At 47.7% G+C, this 22585-nt stretch overlaps 1 protein-coding gene across 1 annotated transcript in view; it reads right to left on the bottom strand.

Moving 5' to 3' along the window:
• Positions 1-242: 242 nt before the first annotated feature.
• LOC311308473 (transmembrane protein 266-like) overlaps positions 243-22585 on the bottom strand; it is a gene marked incomplete at both ends in the record, with an annotated part of 45645 nt that continues 23302 nt past the window's right edge. Inside the window, 8 exons of the mRNA XM_084437432.1 lie at positions 243-925; positions 1002-1058; positions 3353-3554; positions 6776-6891; positions 13399-13537; positions 13771-13827; positions 14918-14991; positions 16128-16282. Coding sequence (XP_084293558.1) covers positions 243-925; positions 1002-1058; positions 3353-3554; positions 6776-6891; positions 13399-13537; positions 13771-13827; positions 14918-14991; positions 16128-16282 — 1483 coding nt within the window. The remainder of the gene's footprint in view (positions 926-1001; positions 1059-3352; positions 3555-6775; positions 6892-13398; positions 13538-13770; positions 13828-14917; positions 14992-16127; positions 16283-22585) is intronic.

Raw genomic sequence — 22585 nt, 5'->3', positions numbered from 1 at the left:
TGGGCTGCGGTTGTGCGATTGAGACGTGGCTAGTCACCGAGGTGCCCCATAGGAGGAAGAGGGCCGGCTTTACAGTATCTGCAGCTCCGTAGAGAAAGGTCAGCAGAGCGCGAGAGCAGAGGTCTCTAGGGTCTCCCGCCGGCCACAGGCTTTTGAGGCGTAAGGAGTTGGCGTAGCTAAGCCAGAACTGACCGGATGGGAACAGGCAGCCGCGCTGAGCTCCGTTTCCCACCCTGGGCGGACTATGTGTCCGGCGTGCTGCCCAGGGGTGCGTCCGGCGGCCCGCGGAGCCGGTACTTCCCCTCCAGAGCGGCCTCGGCGCCGGTGGTGCTGTGCAGGTGGATGAGAGGCTTGGTCTGGAGCAGCACGCAGCCCCGGCCACGGCTCTCCTCGCGGTTCCTGCGGTTGTAGACGTTGACCCTCCGCTCCAGGTCGGGGCTGGCCTTGGCCGAGCCCGTCGGGCTGGGCGGCTTCAGGTTGACCGGGTCCACCGCCAGGCCCTTCTGGGCCAGACGAGCGTCCTCGGACAGGGAGGACAGCAGCTCCTGCACCATCGTGCTGGGATCCTGGGCAGGAGGAGGAGGAGGAGGACCGCACTGCTGGGCTGCCCCCCCCAGAGGGCCGCGGTAGGCCAGGGGGCCACAGCAGCGCTGGGAGTTGTAGTCCAGGCTGAGCTCCCTGGCGGCGCTGGCGCTGCTGCTGCTGCTGCAGTCCGTGGTGGACGAGGCCAGGGTGTGGCTGCTCAGGCTGTAGGGGCGGGCCGTCAGGCTGCCGCTGGACCGCGACGCGCTGGCCGACGCGGCGCTGCCCGCCCGCTCTGCCCGCAGCATAGGGGCGGCGCGGGCGGGGTCAGGGCGGGTGGGGAGGTGGACGTCGATGGCTGCCGTGGTGATGACCCGAGCGCCGCCGTCTGAAGCGCCGGCGTCTAGAAAGCGACACACCTCACATCAGACGAGACGGACTCTCGTGGTCGCGCATCGTTAGGGCGGTCACTAACTTACCGCTCTCGCTGTAATACTGGCTGATGTAGTTGTTCATGTCATCTCGTACAACTGGATCTGGAGAACAAAGTGAAAGTTTTAAGTCATATTCTACGGAAGAGTACTCTGTGGTGACTGGATAAAGTATGTGCCTATGATTCATATACTAGGCCTACTGAGCAACCAATAACCTGGATAAGACCGGTATCCTGTCTGTGTAATACTTAATGTACAGTATCTCAATTTGCATGTGAGCAGGCATCGACACAGAATAACTGACACCCTTGTCTACAGCCTAACACTGTAAACCGCACGTCTACTGTGCTATGTACTGTGTGTCAGAGGAGGTACCACACAATACCCTCCACACTGCCCTGTTCTACGGGCCAGTTAGCGACACCGCTCGGGTTTAAAAACCACACCGAGCCAGCGCAGCGAAGTGCAGCAGGAATGACCACGAGAGAGGCCAGACCTCAGGAAGAGGAGTGCTCTTTGTTCCAGCAGAGCGGCCAGCCCACCACGGTGGACGACCGGGATCCGCTCAAACTCCCGTCCGCTCGGCTCGCTTGGCTGGACCCGAGCTCGGTGTCCGCTGAGTGGAGCTGCCCAGAGTACCCTGAGTGCTGGTCCCGTTCCCCCAGGACGCCGGCAGACTCTGACGGGTAATTTCATTTATTCTTCAGCCTAAAATATTAATCCGAGAGCCACCCCCGGAGGGAGAGCATTGCACTCACTAAAACACAACCAAGACAATCACTCTGCAATTAATAACACATGAGCTTCATGGGAGAGAAGGAGACGTTCGTCCAGCGTGCATAAAAAGGCTCTCTCCGATACTAAAGCTATCATCCATCTGTAAACTCATAGAGGTGACATGGTGAGGGCATAGGCTATATATTTGCAATGTATGTACAGGATTGCTAGCGAATCTTGCTATGGCAGTTTACTAAAAGCTGTATTTTATGGGAAAATCATACATCCAGATAAGTCTTATTATGATTACAGATTTGGGTCACATGAAATTATTGTTGTGATAATTAATCTAGAATAATGGGTTAATGGGTATAAATATGTTTTAGGTATTTTAGGTACCATACTGACTGCAACTGCTACACCGTATACTTCATAGTAAACCTTTCACTCCAAATCTTCAGTGGTCAATTTTGAATGTTCCTCAAAATCAACAGGAGTTGTTTCCTCAGTACAATACCACAAACCCCTTGAGATGTATTCACAAAATGTTTGTAACCTTTTCCATGTCCTTTTGAAACAGCGGTTTGGTCCCTCAGCCTTTCCAGCTTATGGCCAACAAGAAAAGCAAAGTGCCTCTATAAGAATGAATGACAGTTTGATGGCCCCCCCTGAGGCGGTCGAGAGAGAGGAGCCCTAGCATCCCAGTTATAACCCAGGACACAGTCTGCCCAGCAAGAGCCCTGCGGCCTAAGTGCTTCTCCTGATGCCCGTGTTTTGGAAAATGCCCCACTTGTTCCCCAGAACCAGATTTCCCACAATCCCCAGGGGGCGGTGGTGTGGCGACAGCCGTGTGGCGTTCCTCTGTGCCCCATTGTGGTTTCCAGGTGAGGAGGAGCCTGCTCTCTGCACACAACAGGGCCCAATGCACAGAGCACTCTGTACCTTAAGAAGCCAGGGTCAGGCTGGGGAGGAGGGGGGGCACACAGATGACTGGAACATGTTGTTCTCCCCAGGTTTCACCAAATCCTAAAAGCTTTTTTGCCCTCGTATTGATCCTGCAGTGCCTGCGGTCAGAAGGGCTGTCGTGTATGAGAGCGGAGGGGGGGGGTTAAGAGGCTGGCCTCTGAGAGGCCGGCCTCTGAGCTGCTCGGGGGGGGGGGGGGGCTGCTGCGCCAGATTCGCACGACATCCTGTTCAGCTGACGGTACAGTACCCCGTTCTGACCGTATGCCGTTTGGAACTTTTTTTCGTCCCACATGCTTACGTGCGTAATTTACGGCGCGTCTCTCTCGCTTTGTCATGCTTTCTTTCTCAACCAAACATCCGATGCACTGCATATTCAGATAAATCCAGTTTATGCTGCGTAGGGTCTGCCAATTCACAGAGCTCTTATTGTGAAATAAGTGATAAACCCAGATTTACAGGTGACGTCTGCCTCCCCGCCCCCTCGGAGCGCAGCCGGGCTCCCCCGAGTCATTACAGCGTTCGGTTGGCGGCGTATTTCCAGAGAGGAGCGGTATTTCATCCCGCGAGAGTCTCGTCCCCGTTTGTTCCATCATTCACTGAAAAGCGTTCCCGTCTCCGCAGCGCCGGCCGGCGGAGAGTAGTGTGCGGTAAGTGGTGCGGTATCGATCGGCGGCGGATGACGACGGAGGCGTGGCTGAGCGCGGCTCGCGTACCTTTGGCGGTCCGGGCCTCCCGGCGGTGCCCCCCCCCCCGGCCCTCGTCGTCGTCGGACTCCCCGGGGGCCGGGCCCTCCAGCACCTGGAAGCTGCTGCGCTGCTCGCCCCACACGTGGTGGATCTGCATGGCGGCCTCGCGCTCCGCCGCCAGGTCCAGGTCCTGCTGCGCCAGGTGGGCCCGGAGCTGCCTGATCTCAAACTGACGGACGGAGGGAGGGAGGGAGGGAGGGAGGGAGGGAGGGATGGAGGGAAGAGGAGGGAGAGTAGCGAGAGACAGGAGGGAAAGGGATGTCAGAGATGGTGGGAGGGGAGAGACCGTGGGGGGGGGGGGGGGGGGGGGGTTAGTCTAGGAAGGCTTATCCACATGGATATCGCATTTATAGAGTCGTATCTCCTCAAATCACTCAGTCACAGAAGGGTCCATATTTCTGTTTTTTATGGACTCTAAGACTTGCAGGATCAATTCTTTTTCTGTGTTTTCTCTATAATGTGAAAAAAAACTAATATCAACAGACACCATGTCAAATTACAGATAAACTGTTTTCAACCTTACACAGCATATCCATTCGTGGCTGGAATGTTTTGTACCAACACGCTTGCGTTGATGTACAGTTATGGCCTCTCTAAATATTGATCTTGGGGTCTGGAGTCCGGGAAAGAAATGTAGTCCTAAAACGCTGTTGACAAGCAACCCTAGTATGTGTTCAGTCAGACAATAACCATATGCTGTCTCAGTGATATGGATGACATAGCAGAGCAAGTAAGATACTTTTACATTCTGGTACTCAGATATTCACATAAATAACCAATAGCTCAGCAACAAGCCATGCCTATATAGGTCCAGAATTAGTGTCCATAAGATAGCTTTGATATAATGTATATTGATTATATTGATTGAATATCTCACTGGGGTTTAGCAATGGTTTCTTGAAAAAAAAAAAATTGAACTAGTATGTGAAGTCATACTGCCCTCTTGTGGCAAAGATTTAAACTACTGCCTCATAGATATCAATATTATTGTGTGATACAAAGTAAGATATGTGCTGGGGTGTGTGTCTACTTGAATCTCTAACCATGTCTCACCCAATGTTTTTCTCTATATAATTAAAGAGTATTAAACAGCAGCAACTTAAATTTAGACTCTACTTTACTCTGGATTAACTGGATTAAAAGTACGTTTTAGGACTGATTCTTAAACCTGGCTGAGAAATGCTATCGTTGGTATTGGTGTTATGTTGTGTTGGAGTTGGTGTAGGTGTTGTGTTGGTGGTAGGTGTTAGTTTTGTGTTGGTGTAGGTGTGGTGTTGGTGCTGTGTTGGTGTAGTGTTAGTGTAGGCGTTGTGATGGTGTTGGTGTAGAGACTCACAGCCTGGTCCTAGCAGGTCTGGGTGTTGTGTAGGTGTTAGTGTAGGTGTTGGTGTAGGTGTAGTGTTGGTGTAGTGTTGGTGTAGAGACTCACAGCCTGGTCCTGGCAGATCTGGGTGTAGGTGTTGGTGTTGTGTTGATGTAGGTGTAGTGTTGGTGTAGACTCACAGCCTGGTCCTGGCAGATATGGGTGTTGGTGTAGTGTTAGTGTAGTGTTGGTGTAGTGTTAGTGTAGTGTTGGTGTAGTGTTGGTGTAGTGTTAGTGTAGTGTTGGTGTAGTGTTAGTGTAGTGTTGGTGTAGTGTTGGTGTAGTGTTAGTGTAGTGTTGGTGTAGTGTTAGTGTAGTGTTGGTGTAGTGTTAGTGTAGTGTTGGTGTAGTGTTAGTGTAGTGTTGGTGTAGTGTTGGTGTAGTGTTGGTGTAGTGTTAGTGTAGTGTTGGTGTAGTGTTGGTGTAGTGTTAGTGTAGTGTTGGTGTAGTGTTGGTGTAGTGTTAGTGTAGTGTTGGTGTAGTGTTAGTGTAGTGTTGGTGTAGTGTTGGTGTAGTGTTAGTGTAGTGTTGGTGTAGTGTTGGTGTAGTGTTAGTGTAGTGTTGGTGTAGTGTTGGTGTAGACTCACAGCCTGGTCCTGGCAGATCTGGGTGTAGGTGTTGGTGTAGTGTTGGTGTAGTGTTGGTGTAGTGTTGGTGTAGTGTTGGTGTAGTGTTAGTGTAGTGTTGGTGTAGTGTTAGTGTAGTGTTGGTGTAGTGTTGGTGTAGTGTTAGTGTAGTGTTGGTGTAGTGTTGGTGTAGTGTTGGTGTAGTGTTAGTGTAGTGTTAGTGTAGTGTTGGTGTAGTGTAGGTGTAGTGTTGGTGTAGTGTTGGTGTAGGTGTAGTGTTGGTGTAGTGTTGGTGTAGGTGTAGTGTTGGTGTAGTGTTAGTGTACTGTAGGTGTAGTGTTGGTGTAGTGTTGGTGTAGTGTTGGTGTACTGTTGGTGTAGTGTTGGTGTAGTGTTGGTGTAGGTGTAGTGTTGGTGTACTGTTGGTGTAGTGTTGGTGTAGTGTTGGTGTAGGTGTAGTGTTGGTGTAGTGTTGGTGTAGGTGTAGTGTTGGTGTAGTATTGGTGTAGGTGTAGTGTAGGTGTAGTGTTGGTGTAGTGTTGGTGTAGTGTTGGTGTAGTGTTAGTGTAGTGTTGGTGTAGTGTTGGTGTACTGTTGGTGTAGTGTTAGTGTAGTGTTGGTGTAGTGTTGGTGTAGTGTTAGTGTAGTGTTGGTGTAGTGTTGGTGTAGGTGTAGTGTCGGTGTAGTGTTGGTGTAGTGTTGGTGTAGGTGTAGTGTTAGTGTAGTGTTGGTGTAGGTGTAGTGTTGGTGTAGTGTTAGTGTAGTGTTGGTGTAGGTGTAGTGTTGGTGTAGTGTTGGTGTAGGTGTAGTGTTAGTGTAGTGTTGGTGTAGGTGTAGTGTTGGTGTAGTGTTAGTGTAGTGTTGGTGTAGGTGTAGTGTTGGTGTAGTGTTAGTGTAGTGTTGGTGTAGTGTTGGTGTAGTGTTAGTGTAGTGTTGGTGTAGTGTTGGTGTAGTGTAGGTGTAGTGTTGGTGTAGGTGTAGTGTTAGTGTAGTGTTGGTGTAGGTGTAGTGTTGGTGTAGGTGTAGTGTTGGTGTAGGTGTAGTGTTAGTGTAGTGTTGGTGTAGGTGTAGTGTTGGTGTAGGTGTAGTGTTGGTGTAGGTGTAGTGTTAGTGTAGTGTTGGTGTAGGTGTAGTGTTGGTGTAGTGTTAGTGTAGTGTTGGTGTAGTGTTGGTGTAGTGTTGGTGTAGTGTTGGTGTAGGTGTAGTGTTAGTGTAGTGTTGGTGTAGGTGTAGTGTTGGTGTAGTGTTAGTGTAGTGTTGGTGTAGGTGTAGTGTTGGTGTAGTGTTAGTGTAGTGTTGGTGTAGTGTTGGTGTAGTGTTAGTGTAGTGTTGGTGTAGTGTTGGTGTAGTGTTGGTGTAGGTGTAGTGTTGGTGTAGGTGTAGTGTTGGTGTAGTGTTAGTGTAGTGTTGGTGTAGGTGTAGTGTTGGTGTAGTGTTGGTGTAGTGTTGGTGTAAACTCACAGCCTGGTCCTGGCAGATCTGGGTGAGGCGCTCCAGCTGCTCCTCTCTCACAGCCTTGGTCTTCTCACACTGCTGGACCTCCATCTCCATCTCCACCTTCACCTGCAGCACATAGGCTACACACACACACACACACACACACATACACTTTATGTAGCCTAGATTCACTTTTTAAGCACATTTTCTACGTAATATGTGTGTCTGTTCATAGCATGACATTTATACCAATCAGGAGTAGCCAATACCGTTGCACACCAGCGGAGGGCAGTAGAATAAATGCACACATTTTGTAAACTGCCGCCACTCCTACAGTTTTAACAGCTCCTACAAAAAGTTCATCTTTTCACGCTATCAGTCACATTCAAATCTAATCTAAACGATGCCATCATAGTTTCCGTGTTCATCCGTCCGTGTGTGTGTGTGTGTCTGTGTGTGTCCGTTCGTAGCATATAATTTCAGAGTCAGGAATAGCCAACACCGTTGCACGCAAACTAGAGATTGCTCATAAAACCAGCACCGCTTACTTCACCACCTGTGTGTGATTTTTCCTTGTCTGGATTGATTGCCTCACCCTGACTGCCCCGTTCCAGCTTACCCCCCTGCGGTGCGACTGCCTGTATGAACCCCCAGGTTTTTAACAGTGACCTTAGTCTACCTCGGCCGCGTCCACATCAAGCGCCTCAGTCCGGCCCATCATGTCCCCTTGGTGAATACCCCCGTTTAGACCCTGCGCTGAGCTCCGCTCACAAAGATCCCGTTGAGAGGGCTGAGTAGAGCCATACAGCCGGGAGATAAAGAGCTGGGCTTTATCAGCACAGGGGAGAGTGAGTAACCAGGCCCTCTACGGCGAAGGCCTTCTACTGATAGCGGCAGCGTCTGCAGCTATCTCCACCCTCTCTCTCTCTCGCTCTCTCTCTCTCACACACACGCAGCCTATTTATAGAGCTGTCGACGTGAGCGAGCGGGGAGGGTGAGAGGAGGAGAGGTGGCAGGCGCAAAGCAGAACTCACACTCGGCATGAGATGCCCGAGTGGAGGATTATTAGCTACCCAATTTCTGGTATAGTAATAATACGCATGTCAAAGTGGGCTGGTGTGTGTGTGTGTGTGTGTGTGTGTGTGTGTGTGTGTGTGTGTGTGTGTGTGTGTGTGTGTGTGTGTGTGTGTGTGTCTGTTACGTGGACAGCTGCTGGCCGGACACGTGGAACGGTGTAATTCACACCATGGCTGATTCCACAGCATCTCCGTCACAAAGGCCTGTTTCACTCTCTTTCCCAGCTCGGGCCAAGTGTTAAGCCCCTATGAAGGACAGCTCCCACTCCTCCACCCTCCTCACAAGACTCCCTCTTCCTCGCCCACAGGCCTGGAGGGAAGAGGCCAGACTCAGAACCACAGCAGAGATGATCCTCCTGCTCCATCTGCCGGGGGTGTTTGTGTGTGTCGTCCTGTCTGTGTTTTTAGTGTGACCAGTAGGTGGAGTCCAGGACGGTCACCAGTAGTCTCTCTCCACATGTTGAATCGCTGCGCTCTGCATACTACATAATGGTCTTGTGCCACTTCGTCGTCCAAGCTGGTGTTCTGAGGGCGGGCCTAGGGCTCAACATTGAAAGAGTGACAGGTCGTAGCAGCAAATGAGAGACGCTAGCCCTGGTTAGATGGGCGGGGCCAGGTTGGGTGGGAGCGCGTGATCGCGAAAGTAGTTACTGATTGGTGTTGGCGGGATTCCGGCGCTACCAATCAATTGCCAGAATCTGAACACCAGGTTTTTTGCATGAAGTGTCCCAGACCCATAGATAGATCTGCGGAATGGCAAAACGTACGTAGTTAGCATAGCTTATCAGCGTGGTGATGGGGTGCACTTGGGCCCAGGGATGCCCTGAAGAGAAAGACCAGAAGCCTGCATTGTCTCCCCACTGAGTTCCTTTACCTTGGGTTGTATTAGTTAACTTCATATAAACATTTATACCATCCAGCACACATCTACCCACTACTGATATTAGGCTATTGATCCATCACATCCCATTTATGTATTTTGTTGCCTTTTCTTGTGTCACTCGATATACCGTTAGCCTGATTAACGATGTAGCCGCAAACGAATCAATGTGAAAACAATCAACATAACGTTACTAGTGCTAGCTTACGTAACATCAGACTATATCGTTTATTGTGTAATTTATGTCAACGTTGTCATCTTAGAGTGTAATAGCTAATATTCATTAATAATTTAGCTAGTAGCTAACTAGCTTAATCCATCCAAATATGATGATACTTGTAACTTAGCCTACACGATTAACGTTAAAGTTATGTCAACCAAAATCAGAGATGCTGTACTTGCATAGTTTCCCATAGGGCAGGCATTCCCAAACTGTGAGGCGTGCCTCCCCTGGGGGGCCCCAAAGAAATTCAGGGGAGGCACGGAGGGATGGTTAGAAAAAAAAAGAAAGGAAAAACATGTTTTTTATTTTCGAATTTTCGATGGTTTTTATGAATGATACGTGATTTTAAAGGTCAGAAAATCTAAATAAATAATGGGAGAGATGTATACAAAATTTGTGGATAGTGCAGAGAGAGCCTGCCCCCGCAGGCATGAATGTATTGTGTGAAAACATCATAATGTTAACTAGCAACAGGTGCCCCTGAGGTAACTTAGCTGTGTAACGTTATGGGCTAGCTAACGCTGCCTTGCAAAATGGACAAATTTGGGGGGATGGGGGGGCGTGGGTGTGTCACTGTTGTCAGAGGGGAGGCCAACATTGATGGAGTTTGGAAACCCATGGCATAGGGCATAGGCAGACCGAGTGGTATCTCCACTTTCAGCTCTGTGCTGGAGAAAGTAGCGCACTCGCATAAGAAAAACTTGAAACAGCGCCCCCTAGGTGTTTATTAAGATAAGCCTATTTAATGTACTAGAGTTTAAAATTCTGCATCGTTGACAAGTGATTGTTGATGATTTTTTCTCCGAGCACCATTTCTAGTTTATTATACAATGGGTAGTTCGATGGTGTGAACCCTACTGATATTCACGATATGAACCGTTAAATCACCTGTAAGTATCATTGCAGCACTGACACTACTTTTGATTGTTCTAATTACAACTTGGGTCAGTTGTTTTTTTTCTATGAAAGAAACCTAAGAATAGAAGAATGTAAATGTTATTTCTACTGACTAGTACAGTAGTTACAGTAGCTGCTATGTTCGCTTGCTGTTGCACCTGCGATGAACAATCAGCTGGTATGAGGTTGCTAATAGCAACAATAAACATTGGGGCAAACTATGCTGTGGTGGAAGGCACATTTCAGTCAAAGTTAATAGTTAAACTATTGTTTTTTGCGATGCTTTTTAGCGACGATGTAATCCTGTTGTATAAAAGCAATAACACACATGAAGCCATGCAATATCATGCATATCGGAACGCTGAGCTGGATCAACCTGTCCTGAACTCAAAGAACACTAGACTAGGCTTAGCAAAGGCACGGACGTCACACTTCACTCTAAGAGGGAGAGACAGTCCCACTCTCTGTGCAATCCAATCTGCTTGTCAGTTGTAATTTCATTGGTGGGCGGTGAGTTTGATTTTCTTGCTGTGTGTGCTACTGGCAGAGATGCCTGGCGAGATGACTCCATCACTCACACACATCAACACAAACAGGCTGGAATGCGCTGTGGAGAGAATAGGGAGCTCGCGCCCTCAGAACAGACCCTCTTCAAACCGCGCTGTTCCAACGTGGTTGTGTTACAGTACCTTACTGATTCTGAGTAATGACAAGGCTAGTTTCCTCTGTCAGGGGTGTATTTCTAAAAGACATATTCCCGCTCCATCACTCTTACTAGCTGTAACAACTTCCGATATGACCAGTGTGACAGTATGGAGCCTGCTTCACTGCGGTAGGAGGTGACCGTGTTTGTGCTGGAGTTCCTGTGTGGTCTGCTCTGTAGGTCGATGGTGTATGCAGGGCTCTGGTGAGGGTGACCTCCCAGCAGACATCGACCAGCCCGCATTAGCATAGGAGAGAACAGCCAGTAGATTCATTATGGTCTCTGAATCTTCTTAACGAGGGTTGGAGATCAATACCAGTTTAAGTAGGAGAATGGTGGCAATTTACTTGGACGACCAATCGATAGCTATATTGTTCTGAATTGTAAATAATTTGTATAATCATGACAAGAATGGTTCTGAGCTCTCCGTGCAGAATTGATTTGCCAATTATGTACTCATTAACATGCGTCTCGGGTTAATTAAGGTGGTTCTGATTTAGTTACTGTTTCAATTCCGCTTTCCTAAGGCTTCTGAAATCACACAAACCACACGTCTAATAAAAAGTGAAGTCAGGTGAATGTGACTTTGTGACCAGCAGCATCTCTGTTTAAACCTCTTGTGTTACAGCAACACCCTTGAGTAGCTAACCTCGCCCTCTCAAGTTCAAGCTGGTTTATTTATCACGTACTGTACATGATATGGGCACCATGTATAGAGAGAGCTCAGAGCTCTTTGACTGAGTCAGGCTGGTGAGTAGACAGACTCTTGAAAGATGGCTGCCGGGTGTAGTGAGGAAGGCCCAATCCAAATGTCCCCCCTTAACCCTCAGGCCCTGAACCCTCACAGACTTATTGACGTCACCTGGTAAAGTGGTTGAGTGCGAGAGGCTGCAAGGGCTTGTAATGGAATAAAAAGGAATTGGACAGCACTTGCGAGTCACATTGCAAGTCACATTATGTTGACGCCAAAACATATTTCTTACTTTTGTGGGTTTTGGACTTTTTATTTTACGTTTCAATTTTACGTTATATTTTTCTTGAGGCCTAGATGTACATTAATTTTGGGCTGAGTCAAATCCCCTTTACATTATCACAACCCTCTGTGTTACCTTCAAAACATTTCTGTTCAACTTGTTGAAATCATTTCATTTTGTGGTCATAAGCTCACTACATTACTGCCTGTGATTCTTGTTTGTGATGAATCCAAAAGTATTTACTCAAGAATGACAATGTGTATTTTTGCACCTCACAACTCTTTCCATATTCATGCTGGAAATCTCAATTCAAAGAACTGCACCAAGATGGATGATTAATGTCATCCAGCTTTTAACTGGGGAATCATATGATTTATGGCCAATTTAAAACCATATAACCAGCCTATATATTTTCAAACAAATCATTATTTCTCAGTTGATTTTACCTATTGTGTACCAGAACTTTGAACCTGTGACTCGTATCTTCAACCCATTAACGCTGCATATAATTCTCTATGTAGATTTGTTCTGAGGTGTTACTTTTTGTATGAATCATTAAATTGGTTGCAGCCTAAAGCTAGAACAAGCTAGAAGTTAGAAGGCAACTTCACTGGATTCAGTTCATTTTCAAATGAGTTTACTTTAAGTGTCATTCCTATTTGAAACAGTTGTTGATTCCATATTGAGCTTCATATTAACTCAGACATGTGCAATATCCCTTTTTCTTTGTCCCAAGAATTTTGTAAGAAGTCGGCCGCAGGTCATTTCAATATCAAGCACCTTTGATTGGAATAATCTTCCACTTTCTCTCAGATCCATCACCTCTTTCCCATTTCAATTAATCATTATTTTCTCATCTTAAAACAACCTGTTCATGCTTTTAATCTGTGAACTGCTCTTTAATATGCTGATGTATTTGATTTATTATATAGGTCACTGTAACTCATTTCCTGGTACAATAGTTGAGGTATAGGGGTGTGTGGATGGGAGAGGGTGAGCGAGCTGTCTGTATCTGTGTATTTGTAGTTATGTTATGTTGTTTTGTCTGTACTGTATGTCTTTATAATTTTATATTTGTGTTTATAGGACCCCCTCGTAAATGAGATGTTGCATATCAAGGGACTATCCTTCCAATAATAAAATTCTAATAAAATTATATAAACCCATAGGGTTGATAACCTGTATGTGAAACATTTTAAACCAAAATAATTATAAGGCTACTTGTGCGGATAAGCAAATCCAGCTGAAAACATGACATTTTGGTTGGTTGATCTGTCCGTGCTTGTTAATTGGCCGTTATTCAGGTAACCCTGTGTTTCACGTCACAATGATATGAACTGTGGGTAATTCCCTTAGGCAAAGTCTGCATAAGTGCATAAAGGGTTCAAAATGTCAGCCAGACAACGATTTGACAATGGGACAGCTCTAACCCCTCACGCACTTAGAGGGAAGGCGCCTCAAAGTCTGTGAGTCCTTAAGGGTGGACATTGGGACTCTCTCTCTCTTTCTCTCTCTCTCTCAGTCTCTCTCTCTCATTCTCTCTCTTTCTCCCAGTCTCTCTCTCTCTCCTTCTCTCTTTCTCCCAGTCTCTCTCTCTCTCTCTCTCTCTCTCAGTCTCTCTCTCTCTCATTCTCTCTATTTCTCCCAGTCTCTCTCTCTCTCAGTCTCTCTCTCTCAGTCTCTCTCTCTCAGTCTCTCTCTCTCTTTCTCTCTCTCTTTCTCTCTCTCTCAGTCTCTCTCTCAGTCTCTCTCTTTCAGTCTCTCTCTCTCTCTCAGTCTCTCTCTCTCTCAGTCTCTCAGTCTCTCTCTCTCTCAGTCTCTCTCTCTCTGTCTCTCTCTCTCAGTCTCTCTCTTTCAGTCTCTCTCAGTCTCTCTCTCTCTCTCTGTCTCTCACCGTCGATGATTCTCTTGACCCTCCAGATGCGCAGGGTGATGATGAGGCTGATGGCGTCCCAGGGACTGCTGGGGCCGTTGGCCACCGTGGAGGCCACCATGGGGGCCAGGGACAGCACGATGACAGCACCGTCAAACACCTGCAGACGACACGCACACACACACACACACACACACACACACACACACACACATACACACACACACTCCGCAGACCATACACCAGAGTCACCCTCACCGCAGTCCAATAGGGCACACTCAGCCTAACAGTAGATAGCTGTATTTGCTGACTACTCTATGCAGCATTTTGCAGATGAAACTTGCTTTCAGCTCTTGCTTTAGGACTTGCTTAATGGCTCCACTGGAGTTTTACCTCAACTTTATTCTCAATGTAGTCCCAGATCCCAAGAACGACAATTCTGAAGACAGTCTGAGAAAAAGAGAGGAGGAACAAGGGAGAGAAGAGGAGGACAGTGAGATTCACAGTAACGTTCTCACATTCCCTGAGGTGTCAACATACTCCCAACACATTCTGGATCTTATCTTAGCGCTGTATCTCTGAATACACTGTGTCCATATTCACACATATTTACACCTGTATGAATGTACCAAATCAAATCTACCTTGTTTGAACGCTACGCTCCAACAAATATTTTATACACAGCTGTAATAGGGGGTCAATCTAAAGATATTGATCCCTGGCCAAGCAAAATGGTCTATCGCACTTGTGATCTGATCTCACCTATTCAACTCTGCGGCACACGCAAACAGTGTCGGTTATGGATACCCTTTGTTGAACGAGCCCATTGATTGACGATTCAATTAGGATGGGGTGACAGGTAAAGTTGGCCAGTAATTCATCAGAGTGTATGACGCGTGAACAACAACAGTGGCACGGCAAGCGAGATGCAGAGAGGGCCGCCGCGCGGTTAGGGCCCCTCTCTGATTGGTGGGCCGGGGGCCGATCCATCCAACACCACTCCCATCTGACACTGTCTGTATATGGGGTCAGGAGGCGTGGCGGTGTTAGGTGGCCCATGTCCCCGTAACCTGAGCAGTGATCTGTAATTACTGTATTACTCCCATCTGCATTACTGTATTACTCCCATCTGCCTTCTGTTAATTACTGTTTGGTTCAGATGACTGATGTCTGACAAGTCAAGTCAATTTTATTGTCATCCTAACCACATACAAGCACAGTATACGGCAGAACGAAATGTCGCTCTCCAGTGGACAATGTTCTAACGCAAAATATGGACACACAGAACACAAGCAGAACAACAATTGACAGAATAAAATAACAGCAGGATAAAAAAAAAACTGTAGTATAAAAATCTAAATATAATAGAGATATGAAACAAAACTATAGAAATAATTAATGAAATGCAGTTCAATAGACGTGCAAGGTCATAGACTGTTGGTGTCTATTAGTTGGGGATGGGGACCCTTGTGTGTCCGCGTGTGAACAGGCCGTGACGCAGCACAGTACGGGACCAGACAGCGGTCAGTCGGTCACTTACCTCAGAGAAGAAGAGGGAGAGGATGATGAGGCTGATCCAATGGATGATGCTGGCAAACTGGAAAGCGTTGGCAACTTGGAAGGAATAATAACACAAAAGAGATACTGTAGGAAGACGTGAACTAGAAAGTAAGTAAGTAGCCTTGAGAACCAATGGTTCTCGAGCCTAGTGTCCCATAGGGCAGAAGCCTATCTCCTGATTCCTTAGCGTGAGGCAGCTTGATATACAAGTACACCCCCTGGACATGACGCTAGTATGTCACGGGGACCAATCCGATCCTTGATACTGAGTGCCAAGCAGGGAGGCATTGGGTAACATTTTTTATAGTCTTTGGTATGACTCGGCCAGGGATCGAACCCCCAACTTCCCAGTATCAGGGTGCACACTCTAACCACAGACCCACTGAGAGAGTTCGTGAACTAGAAAACTCCACCGATAAAAATGCATATCTCAAGTTGGTTTACCGTAAAGGGCAAGTCAGCACAAACAGATAATTAAGGGGCTTGTGCATATCTATCAGTAGCTGCTGGTCCTAGGAGAAAACAGAAGCACAGAAGCAAACCTTTTTCCTCTGCATTCCTAGTAGTTGTATTTCACTGCTACACTATGCGTTTTGTCCCAGACCTCTCCACCCCTCCTCCTCCTCCTCCTCCTCCTCCTCCTCCTCTGACCTGTCCATCCGTCCGGCCTATCATCCCTCCCAGTACCTCCCTCCATTTATCCTCATCCCAACCTGTACCCCTTCATTCCTCCCTCCCTCCCTCCGCTAATCTCCCTGGTGGGGGGGCGCTTGTCTGGCCGCCCATGCCTCCATTAGTCTTCCCGGGACTGGCAGCAGCTGGGGAGGGCCTGGCCGGTGGTACATCTGAGGGGACTGCTGTCCTGTAGTCCCTGGAGCGAGACTCGGCCATCATTACGGGCCCCGTCTCCTGGCCCGCCGCCCGTAATCGACGGGGACGTGCGCCCGGCGCCGCGGAAGGAAGGACCGGTTCGTTCTCACCTCTCCCCATCTGAGTCATTTACTATCTGCAGCCCGTTCCAGCTGGCAGGAGACGACACTAACGAGAGGCAGGGCACAGGGACTGTATTGACAGTAACGACCCATACTGTAGCAGCTTTATCGACAGCCCACATTTCAGCGCTGTGCAACGCGAGACTCTGGTGGTGTTCAGTACATGAGGGTGTAAATATTATCGAGGAAAGGAGTTACACTGGAGCAGCTTGGTGTCGATGAGAAGCTCCAAGGCCAGGAAGAGGACCACCAGGATGACACAGGCCACCAGGAAGCAGTTAAACCCTGCGCTGAGCAGACACACCTGCCACAGGGCTACGCGCCGCCCACAGCAGGGCTTCAGCCAGTTAGACCTGGGGAGGGAGAGAGAGAAAGACAGAGACAGAGAGAGAGAGAGAGAGAGAGAAAGAGAGAGACACAGAGAGAGAGAAAGGGAACACAGAGAGAGAGAGAGAGAGAGAGAGAGAGAGAGAGAGAAGAGGCAGGGATATACAGTATAGGGGGTCAGAGACAGCAGGAACTGTGGGAAAGTGCAATATCAGGTTGTATGACTGATACTTTTATGAAGTATCATGCGTGTATGTAATATAAAGCGCTGTATTTGCAATTATGTCATTTAATTGATGCAAAATTACAATACCGAATCCAGTAATATAATTGTTTTGGTAAATGAGTAGACTTAATTGGGGGGGGAGTGCAATCCTTGTACTGTACAACTGTGTGTAAACTGCCGTTCCCTCTTATCACCAGCAGAGGGTGCTATTTGACACTTAGCACAGCCAACAGGGACAATTCTCTGATCTAAACTTGGAGGCCAAAGGGATGAGGACGAACAGAGGCTGTATTAAGAGAAAGGGACACTGAGGCTCTTTGAGTTAGTGACTAGTTCCTCAGTCAATTCTGTGATCAGAATAGTAAATTAAAACCCTTTGAAATTAATGTAGGGGGTTAGTGTTGAGGAATGCATGGTTGAGGAATATCCCTATTTGTATTACAAGGCAACATCTTTATTGATATTTCCAAAGAGATCTGAGATATGAGGTATTTGAGACACAGTCTGCACTGCAGCAAAATAAAAGGTTAAAAGTTGAACATAGTCATAAATATCTCTCCAAGAACCCAGCTTATCCCAGATCCCTTGTCTTCCCCAGACCAACTACCCTGGGTTGTCAGGGGGAGGCAGCAGAAATCAGACCGCTCGCCAGCCCTCCAGCTGGAGTGGAAAGTTGGCTCTGGCCTCCACACCTTCCCCTCCTCCCCAGGTACTGGCTAGCGGTCCACTTGGCAGCCTGCGCCCTCTCTGTGATCACGTCTCCATTCCCTAGCATGGTGCTAATTCGTTCTAAGGCAGCGGTAGGATAAGGCTGTGTTTTCAGCAAGTCACGCAGACGGGAGTGGGGGTGTAGAGATCAGGACATCCCTCTCACACACACAGCTATTCCCAAGGGAGAGGTTGCAGTCCTGAACTGCTCCTCGGTCATTCAACAGAGAAATGGCCTTGGAGCTGCCCATTAGTCTGGAATTGGGAGAGACATGTGAATAAACAAGTTCCATGAATAAAATCAGTAGGTAATGCAAAACTGCCTAAATACTGTATGAGCACCCACCATTCCTTCTGACTGGACAGAGAGTAACATGTTTACCAGGCGGTATAAGGTAGCCTAGCCTACTCTGAGCAGTTGCCGATTTGCTCACTTCCCCCCCCCCCCCGCCTCCAAGTCTCTCTGAGGGGAGTGTTAGCGGGATACACTTGGCAGGGCCATGCCCACGGGCCTGTAAACAATGCTAGGCTAATCTAATAAAGGCATAATCCCGCTGTTAGCAATCATCTCTCTGGCGCTGGGTGGGGCTGGAGTCTGCGTGTTCCAGATGGTCGTGAGTCTGCTCTAGCCGGGACACGCCGATACTCCCAGGATGCACTTACTACGCCAGCCTGGCTCGGGGGCTGGGCACGACGTCTGCACGACGTCTCCGTGCGCCCGCCTGGCATCGGACGGGGGAAGGAAAAGTACCCACTGAGCAAAGACACGTCTTAAAGACGTCTTTTAGATGTATTTTTTGTCTTTTTCGGACGTCCAAAGACATCCAATTAGGAGCCAGAATGAATGTTTTTTTTTAACGTTCAGACATTGAACCCGTTTTGCACGTCCACACACGTCTTAGAGGGGTCCAAGCCAGACGTGTGAATATTGAGGGGTCCAGCAGACGTACAAACGGGGTTCAGGACCGACGGACGTTATTAAGACATGATCTGAACGTCTCCCTGACGTTGCGTGTTTGCTGGGTAGGAGTGGAAAATCAGCGACTGCCGTACCGTTGTGTACCAGAGTGTACGGTATTATCTGCACATCAAAGTCTTCTGCGTCTTCCTGGCTCTGTGGGACAGTGATTCAGGTGAAGACTGATCTCACTCTAATTCCTCTCAGTAAATTGGTTGAATTACACAAAATATTCCAAAGTCATATTCAGATGAACTAAAACCTACTAAAACACTTTTAGCCGTGTGTAAGACCATATAAACTAAGAGCCAGATTGTAGGAACTGGCGATAATGGATCCACCTCCTGGTGAATGTAGGCCTACCCTCGCAATGAAACTGAACCGATTTACTTTCTCTCTTTGGCCTCTCTACTCACAACATATGCTATCAAACAAGGGAGGACATTATTCTCTGTGCAAACACAAGCTGTTCCCTGGACTGCTTTAGCCTCGAGACATGGAGATGCCAGGAAAGAACACCCTCAGAGACACAAAGCAATTAGCCAAAACCTATCCTCCATGCTACCTTGGAGCTAGCCACAGCAAAGACGCGGGGGTGAGCCACTATTATCAATCAATCATCTAATTGATGGGAATGAGAATAAAAGACCACAATGGAAAAGGCTTCCCACTTGGCGCCAGTAGCTACGGTGTTGTTCAGACTAACTTCACTTTGCATAACACAATTCTACAACTCTTGTTTCCGTAATGACTCCACTCGATAGTCGGGACTACTTTATGCAGTTAGAAGAATCTCGAATTAAAACGCACGTGCGCATGATTTCATAGTTCAAATATGCTACCTATCTCTACACAGAGACAGAAATATGATAATCTCGCCGGGACAATAAAAGATCCCTGAGTAGGAGTAGTAAAATGAAATAGTAGAGATGAATTACTCTCTCCGCTAGCTTAATGTGTCCAGTCCCTCTTTAGGCCTCCTCCCTATGAGTAATGGTACCTGAAATCACCCATCACAACTCCATATGACTGCATAATGTCCCACCCTAATGTCATAACCCTATCTGATGGGAAAAGAGGACAGCTTTTACTGTACTAGTGAGTGTCAAGGGCAGTGTCATGGCAGAGGAGAGACCAGTCGTCCGTGGTTATTAGGCCCGGTCAACAAACAGACGGCGAGGAAGACATTTTTACCATTTACCATTGCACTTATATAGAAGCGCTTTACAATGGCCTCTCATTCACCCATTCACACACCAATGGCGGCAGCTGCCATGCAAGGTGCTAACCTGCTCATTGGGAGCAATTTGGGGTTCAGTGTCTTGCCCAAGGACACTTCGACATGTGGACAGGAGGAGGTGGGATTCGAACCGCCGACCCTCCAATCATTGGACGACCCACTCTACCACTGAGCCACAGCGGCCACATGAGGTCCGTCCACTCCGACAGAGAACTGCAGAGGACTGACAGAAGCGCGTCACAGACTTGACATCACGCCCGCAGGGGAGGGTGACGCATGAGACTCACAGCCTAAATGTGGCGAGCACTTGGAGTACTCTGTGAGTAACTCATGTCACAGCTGATGTTGGTGTTGACCTCAAAGGGACACGCTCACTGTGGTGACACATGCAGTAGGTGAATTAATCAGATTAGAACATTAGTCAGAAAGAGCACGGCTTTAATCAGCTCAGAGATAGAGTCCGCTTGGTCTCAGTCACTTAACACAGAAGGACAACGGTCAGAGTGACCTCCCTGTCAAGAGGGTGTACTGGGCTGCACTGTGCGGTCACTTACTGTCCAGTTCACTTACAGCATCAACAAAGTCCACTCTTGTTTTCTCTATTACCGTAGTTTGATAAAAATCTCCAGCCGCTCTGTCTCCATGTCGTCGTCGTATCTCATTCTCTCCCTCTCTGTCCGAGACACGCTAGTCTCTCCGTCCAACACCCCCCCCCACACACACACACACACGTCTCTCCCCGTCCTGCTAAACGCTATCTGCCCCCCCCAGCGTGCGTGCTAGGCTGATATAGCTATCAGAGGACGCCTGGCGTGGAGTAGATGAGCAGGGCTGGCCAGGGAACAGGGAAACAGAGGTGGCAGATTAAATCATGAAACTGATCAATACCAGGGAGCGGGGCAGTGAGCGGCCAAACACGGCAATCAAACAACACGGCAATCAACCCTGATGAAGAACTCCTCTACCCACACTGCAGTGCAGTAGAGCAGGACAGACACCACGTCCACCACTCATTCCACCCTATCAACTGGAATATTCTCAGACAGGCGCTAAACTCGGAACGTGAACAGCTTTGATCTCTTATTTCCTCTCCTATTTACTCTCATAAAGCACAGATTAGAACATGCAATCAAGAGGATTATCATGTAATCACAGATGATTTGTTTTACACAGTCTATTTGCTGAAGCATCACTGACTGATTATAGGGAACAGCAGCTTCTTTCCCAGACCCTTACCTGAGTCTCTCTCTCTATCTCTCTCTGTCTCTCTGTCTCTCTCTCTCTTTCTCTCTGTAGTTGAAACTAGAGGCACGACGTGACCTTCTACATTCCAGGATATGAAACCCTCCTTTTCTGAGAAACAGAACATCCAAAATATTTGCCATTTTAGACCAAAAGAGGGTCACCGCTGTTTGGAACTGTATACAGCCTGCCTGTAAGCTTCCACAGAGGTGTACGGCATCGGAATTCATAAACAATCCCCCATCCAATCTAATTCATGAACAATCCCCCAGCCAGTCTAGGAAACAAATAGGATCATTCATAGTGACCTGTGGGATCGAACTCTCAATCACCATCTTACAGCACACAGAGTCCCATTTCTGACAAACTCAGCGGCATTACTGCATAGATCAATCAGAGAAAATGTTTTCCCGGGGCGTGATGAATCGCGGTTCCATCCAGAACAACGAGCGAGAGAGGTGCGGAGAGGTTTGAAACGTGAAGAATAGCTATTCCTGCGGTGAGAGAGGCGAGGACGTGGGCGCGAGACCGCCGTGCGAGTGCACTGTTGACATCATCTTGGCAGCTTTATGTGATCAGTGCATCTCTGATGACATCACGTGACCCCCATGGGGTCCTCTCATTCACACCATACATGCCCTCCTTGTCAGTGAGAGAGAGAGGGAGAGAGAGAGAAGATAGTGAGACAGAGAGAGAGAGAGAGAGAGAGAGAGAGAGAGAAGATAGTGAGACAGAGAGAGAGAGGGAGAGAAGATAGTGAGACAGAGAGAGAGAGAGAGAAGATAGTGAGACAGAGAGAGAGAGACAGACAAAGACAGACAGAGGAAATGGAAGCCAGAGGCAGGAGGGGAGGGAGAGAGATGGACAGGAGCCCATCGACCTACAGGGCCACTGCAATTAGAGGAGCCTAACTGTTAGGGCTGGGTATCGAGTCGAATTTCAAGAATCGATTCAGGTTCAGAATCGATTATCACGATTCGATTAGATTCAAGATCGATTCGGTTAGTGTTACTAAAAACTTCTTTTTTTTTTTAGCTGTAACCTTAATTACATGACTGCCAAGTTATGCAACACATCAATACTAGGGCTGGGTATCGATACTGATTTCCAAAAATGAATGAGTGAATGAATCATTGAATGAATTAATGAACTATTCATTCCTTCATTTATTCATTCCTTCATTTATTCATTCATTCATTAAATAAAAGATCGATTTTGGGATTCATGAATCGATTCTGAATCATTTGATTCAGAATCGATTCTGAATCGATGAGGACAGGACAAACGAGGGGGACACTGGCAAGAGGAGGACAAAGGCTCTATGCAAACCTAGCACACCGAAAGCTCTCACTCCTGTATTCACTTTCCATGCAGGACACATGCTGGGGTTTCTAAAGGCAGTCAGCTGCTATTGCAATGTCACCGCACTGTTCACAAATACTGCCATTCCGGTTCCATATTAAGAAAAATCACAAACAAACCTTTTCTATCAGCAGTGAAGAGGAAAGAAATGGGAGTTAAAAAGATGAACAACCGACTGCAAGCTTCCTGGAGCAACGGCCTAAAACTCCCCCCTGTTGACAAGTCACTGTGTGCCGACAGGAAATTCAATCTCACCTGACAAATATGAAGTCAGGCACCATGGCCGCGTGCGAGCATCTAAACCAGCCCCTCTGGAAACAAACCTGTCTGCAGGTTCCGCATTTTGGCCTCCACACCAGGCTTTCTGCCCAAGTAGCACAGAGAGGTGAGTACCAACTAAGCACAAAATATGCTGAACATCACTGATGTTGCAAGATCATAGGTAATTAGTTTTACATTCGAAAGGTTCCCCATTACATATACCTGTGCACCATCGATCGCAGAACAGCACAGAACAAACAACACCATCAGTTTCCATGCAAACAAAACCCAAGGAGAGTCTGGCACAGTCTTTATGGGAGAGAAGAGGAGCC

This window comes from Borostomias antarcticus (assembly GCF_949987555.1).
Source record: "Borostomias antarcticus genome assembly, chromosome: 4".
Classification (NCBI taxonomy): Eukaryota; Metazoa; Chordata; class Actinopteri; order Stomiiformes; family Stomiidae; genus Borostomias; species Borostomias antarcticus.
Note: the sequence above shows the minus strand (reverse complement) of the source record. Positions and strands in the feature narration are given on the sequence as shown.